General features: G+C 38.2%; 1 protein-coding gene across 1 annotated transcript in view; it reads left to right on the top strand.

Moving 5' to 3' along the window:
* The window catches only part of LOC135222779 (cytochrome c oxidase assembly factor 7 homolog), a 90,699-nt gene extending 84,952 nt beyond the window's left edge, over positions 1-5,747 (top strand). The window contains exon 5 of the mRNA XM_064261044.1: positions 5,190-5,747. Coding sequence (XP_064117114.1) covers positions 5,190-5,315 — 126 coding nt within the window. The 3' untranslated portion in view covers positions 5,316-5,747. The remainder of the gene's footprint in view (positions 1-5,189) is intronic.
* The last annotated feature ends 253 nt before the right edge of the window (positions 5,748-6,000 follow it).

Raw genomic sequence — 6,000 nt, forward strand, 5'->3', positions numbered from 1 at the left:
ATCCGAGTAAATGAAAAGGAATCACAAACAACAGTGTGATTGAAATAATGAAGCAACCAAGACAATTATGAAAGCATTTCTAGAACAAAACTGATGCTGATGTAACTTAGCCAAACAATAATTACAGTGAAGTGCGCATTATATGTAGAGCAGCATTTTAGTACTGTCAATCTTGAACATACGTAATTCGGTGTGACTGGATTACTTGCCTACTTAAATAAGGTTGTATATATGATGACAATAGACAGTAACACGTCTTATCTTAAAGGCGGTAGGAAAATAACTGGTGGGTCACAGGTAGCCGTGGGCATTCTGGGTATACATGCCCGTGACCTGGTTATAGATGCCATTAGTCCTGGATCTCACAAGTGTAATTTTAATTCTACCGGTTTCCAGCTTGGCGCTAGTAAATCTTAATGTTAAGACCTCAGTTTGTTAGTTATGAAAAATACAAATTAGTTACAAATTTGGTATTTTTGTCCCAAAGGGGTACAGTGATACCTGTACCCACAAGCATGATTGATTGGAGAGAAGAGCTCGTGGATACAAATGCTTTTTCCCATAAGGAATAGTAGTAATGGGAAAGGGATTGATTGGTTTTCTGGCCCCAAAATACCTTACAAAAAAAATTTGTAGGCCCAACAATAGAACTTTTGTTGAGAATATAAATAGTATGTATTGGTTGATGAATATGTACCACATACATATGTGCCGATGTATTAGACGCACTTTTTTATTTTCAAAATGAAAAAACATTATATCTTAATATAATTTATCTAGCCCTAAATCCTAAAAAACTGCGGCAAAATTTACCACATTTGCAACCCTGTTACCTCCTATTCTGTCTTCCAGTTGGCAACACTGCTGTTTGACAGTTACAAAACCTCCCCTTGAAAACCAGTTGTTAACGAGTGCGCCGTGTTGTTTACATCATGGCCGCTCTTTATAAATTTCCGAAAACTTTTGTGCCGTTAAAGCTCTCATTATTTGTTAATGTGGCTTTGTTATTTACCATTTACAAAATCCACGAAATTAGTGAATCAACTTTTATTTCTTCACTGTGGATTATATTTTATTTTGAAGAACTTTTGCGTGACCTGTTTAATGGATAGCCAAGATGGTTCAATTCTTCCTTCTGCTAGCAACATCAGGAATTGCCCGGTTTGTGGGACAAGGATGAGTAGCAGGGAGTATGACCCCCATGACATTTGTAACTTTTGTCATGGATAGGTTTTTGACTTGACTTCTTGTTGCAACTTATGTAAGTCTTGGTCTGACTTAGAAATGATGGCGTATGTTAAGCATCAAAGGATCTTGCAGCGTGAGAGGTTATCTATCTAATGATTTCCTTGACTTGTGTGCTCATGATTCTGGTTCTTCGGTTTTGGTATCATGTGATTCTGATTCTGAATTAATTGATGTTTTGCCACTTGCACAACCGGTAACTAATGAAGTGTTTCTGATTTTGACTCAAAAGTTTTGGCGATAGAAACTAGTTGGAATAAGAAATTTGAAACATTACAGCATAGTGTAGATAGAGACATTTCAGCCAAGTTTAACAAGCTGTCAGGAAATTTTGACGCAGTTTTGTTAGATTCATTTTCAGCTCCTCGTCAGGTACCTGTTGACAACACCCTGGGTAATGGTGTGAGATACCCCTGCTTGTGAACCCTGTCGTGGCGAAGGCTTGGGAGGATCTGGTCCAGGTAGGTGCCTGACGATTCTTTACCCAACGTGTCCCGTTAGTCCCGTAACAGTGTCAAAGGGTGCATTTTGAAGAGGGGGGGAAAAGGGTATTAGTGTTAGACCTAAGACAGCTAGTCTTCAGGATGTTACTTTGGGGGAAGTTTCACAGTTAGGTTCTGACGATGATGATGATGACGTTGATTTATGTGATATCGGTGTTTTGTTGAACAGCGGTCATGGTGTTAAGTTCAAGAAACTTTTTTATTTAGTTTGAGTTCTCTTCCTCAGGCAAGGCCTAAAGAGGAGAAGCAGTCTCTGCCTCGCTGTATTACAGAAGGGAGTTTTCTTGATGGTCCTTCCTGGTCACAGGAATTTTTACCTTTTCCTTTTGCTCAGAGGTTTTCAAGGGTGAGGGCGGACGTTGCCGCTTAACTTTCGAAGGTGATCAGGGAAGGGAAGAGGAAGCTCTCTTCTCTTCTACGACACCAGAGAGGTGTTTATCAGGTGGTGGATGATACTTCATTCTCTCCACCCTCCAAAGGTCAGCCTTTGCTTTCCAAGACTTCAGTCTCGGTCTCGCAAAGTTGTCACAAAGACTGAATCGTGTTAACCCCATTCCCTGGTCTTTTGTTCTGAAGTCACTAATCAACTTTGTCGGGAATTTGAATGAGGAATTAGTTCTTTGCCCTGTTAGGGCTCTCTCATGCTATTTACGTCGCACAAAGAACATTCAGGGTCGTCCTCGTCCTCTTGTTTGTTTCACCCCAAAATGTCAAGAGGCCTATGTCGAAGAATGGTGTATCCCTTTTCCTCAGAGATCTTATCTTTAAAAATGGCGGTTCGGTTGCCAGGTGCTGAGAGCAAACAGTATTAGAGCTGTTGCTATGTAGGTAGCTTTTATGAAGAACTTGTCTGTTGCCAAGGTGCTTGAGGCAGTTACGTGGCATTCTAATTCTGTATTTGCATTTTTTATTTGAGGGATGTATCTCTAGTTCTAGGTGACCTTCCTTCTTTGGGCCCACTGGTGATGGCAGGACAGGTCGTCAGACAAGAGAATTAGGTAGTGTTCTTGTTTAACATTGGTCGCTACCCATATATATATATATTTTTTTTTGTATTTGTATTCTTGGTTTTTTGCATTATATCTTTTGTGGGCAGGTTTTGGTTTAGTTATACTAATGGGAATTAGGCAGTTAGGTGATCAGGGAAGGGAAGAGGAAGCTCTCTTCTCTTCTACGACACCAGAGAGGTGTTTATCAGGTGGTGGATGATACTTCATTCTCCACTCCCCAAAGGTCAGCCTTTGCTTTCGTGGGGTTAACACGATTTATATGTGTTGTTGTTGACATAAGAACTGGCCATTTTTACGACTCGCTGCTTCCATTGTCAGTCTGACATTGAACTAGTTGCTGGGTCATTGACACTGGTGACTTCGCTTCTCTCAAAGTCGATTCTGACTTAGGACTAGCCACTGGTTCACCTGTCCTGATGACTCGCGCTTCTTCAATTGTCTGTCTGGACATGGAATTTTTTTTGTTTACAAAAAAAACAAAAAAGACATGGAATTAATCGATGGATCTTCTGCCATCTGGTGACTTGTTCGCCATCTACTTTTTGTCTCACCTTTTTCTCGGAGTCAGACACTCATGCAAGATCAGGCAACATTCAGTAGCTCTCGAGTTTCTTGTTGATGAAATCGGTTGCGTTGTTACACCCTCTGATGATTGTTTAACATGAGGCTAGTTTGGACTGTCAGACACTCATCCTCCAGGACTGAGTCGCCTTTCGCTCCGCACTCCTTTCTCTTGGCACCAGAAAAGCTCGAGTCAGGAGTTGCTCATGAGATGATATTGCTGCTGGTGACGGTTTGCATTGATACACCTCAGTGTTCCTTAGCATTGAATTGATGAGACAGTCCAGGCACTCATCCTTCGGGAAAGAGTCACCAATAACCCGCTCTCCTCTCTCTAGCGACACCAGACAGCGTGAATAAGGAGTTGCTTATTAGATGTTTTCGCTGTTGCTGATGTTAGGTTATGTTGTTACATTCCCCATGATTGCTTAGTATTGAAGCATTCATCCTTCAAGACAGAATCGTCAATTTTCCTGTGCTCCTCTCTCTCGGCGCCAGACATTTGTGAGAGAGCAGGTGTTGCCGGTGATTTTAGTGCTTGATGAATTCATCGGGATGCATCCTCTCTGTCCTCAATGTTGTCTGACTTGTCACCTGGTTGGTCAACTGACATTTGTACAGACGGACAGACTATGCACTTACTCCTTGTCCTTTACTACCGCAGTTTGTCAGCATTACGGTAGGAGACTGGGAGAGTTATTAGTATCTTAAACTTCGGGTTGAGTTATTAACTCAGCATATGATCTATATTTATTTGGTTTTATGTCCTTTTATTAATTTTTTCTTCTTTCTATTCCATTATCAGATTATGTTGGTGCCTCCTATTCTGCCTGAAAGGGAAATTTTATTCAGATTCCCTCCTCCTTTTCAATGTGGTTGATTGGGCTAGATAAATTATATTAAGGTAATGTTTATTAATATGGAATTTTTATAATAAAATTAATATTAATAATACTTACGTGTATAATTTAGTCCCACCCATCCTACCCCACGATCTGCCTATCACAACTGATTTTCAAGGGAAGGTTTTGTAACTGTCAAACATCAGTGTTGCCAACTGCCGGACAGAATAGGAGGTAACACGGTTGCCATTGTGCTAAATTTTGGCACAGTTTCTGGAGATTTAGTTCTATATAAATTATACAAGTAAGTATTATTAATATTAATTTTATTATAAAATTCCATTTTATCAAAAAACTGCCTTGCGTCCAAAGTGGCTGTAGTACAGATGTTAGACCAAGTGCCATAGGCTAGGGTAGGCCTATCCTACAGCGAACATATTGAGACAAAAATTGTTGGTAATAATAAAACATTGAAAAACAAGCCTAATTATTGTAAGATATTGTGTTACTGGAATAAAGTATGAAATCTGTCAGTTTACACTCACCTTTACAGGAAATTAAATTAAATTTACCTTGAATAAACGTTTGTGTGTTACCAGGACCGTGCTATGATTTTGTTTATACTATCCACTCATTGTAAATGGTTGACAGACTACCTGCTGATGTATCATGAGTAATTTATTGTAAGTTTGTGATAATTTGGCTTGTTTTCAATATGCATTTTATTATTCAATAATAAAGTATTGAAAACAAGCTGCTTACCACCGATGTATATTTAGCAATTTTTTGTAAGTTTGTGATAACAGACTGTTAATTCGACTCGTAGCTGGCCTTGTAGGTACAATGACATTCTATTAAATAAACATGATTGTACCTCCAGTTACTCGCAGCCCCATACACTTGTGGGTACAGGTCCCACTGTACTTTATCTGTATGTACGTAAATCTTAAGAAGATAGGAGCAGACATTACTGACATAAAATATTTAATAATTTTAGCTCAAAACTTACTGAATTTTTTTCCTTGCAGATGTATCGTAAAGGTGATGGCACGGCAAAAGATGAAGTAAAAAGTGAAGAATACAAAAAGAAAGCACTTGATTTACAAGAACAGCACACGGCTCCAGCAACAATAGAGTTCCAACAAGGGGTTTAAATTGATTTTTTTATTATATATTTATATAATGTCCAATAAACAATGTCAGTAATTTTCTGACTGGTGCAATATGACTTGTGTAAAGCAGTATTGATAGTATTTTTATAATTGCATTATTTCCTTTTTCATACCGTACCTTAATTTTTATTTAGATTTTTGTTTTACCATCATTGTGCCATAAACAGTGGTCTCAGGAATTTCTCCAATTTTAGTCAGTCTGTTATAATGTTAATCTTGAAGAGTTCCAATTGGTTAGAAATTTTATGAAAATATTTTCTTTCTCTAAGATATCCTTTTTGTATTAAGAATTCATTATGGAGTCATTGGGTTGATTTCCTTTCATGCATATGTACCCTTGCCGAGAAAAATAAATATTGTACAGTATGTAAGATAAGTTATGATGATGTTCATAATAGAGCTCTTAGCTTGTCATTTTGTTTTTTATTCAATTTACCCACTTGGAGGTTTAAGTTTAGGAGGTCAAGAAAAATTAAAATGAAATACTAATTAACCTAAAAAATCAATATGTAGCACCCCAGGTCTGGTAAATTTTGAGGTCTGCCAATTTAAGAAAAAACACATCAATGGAAAGAGGAAGATATGCAAATGCACAAGGTGTAAGAAGTTGAAAATTAATATTCACATCCCCTTGTGAGGCCTCTTTTACAAGACAATCTTAAATCTT

Source organism: Macrobrachium nipponense, chromosome 8 (assembly GCF_015104395.2).
Source record: "Macrobrachium nipponense isolate FS-2020 chromosome 8, ASM1510439v2, whole genome shotgun sequence".
Classification (NCBI taxonomy): Eukaryota; Metazoa; Arthropoda; class Malacostraca; order Decapoda; family Palaemonidae; genus Macrobrachium; species Macrobrachium nipponense.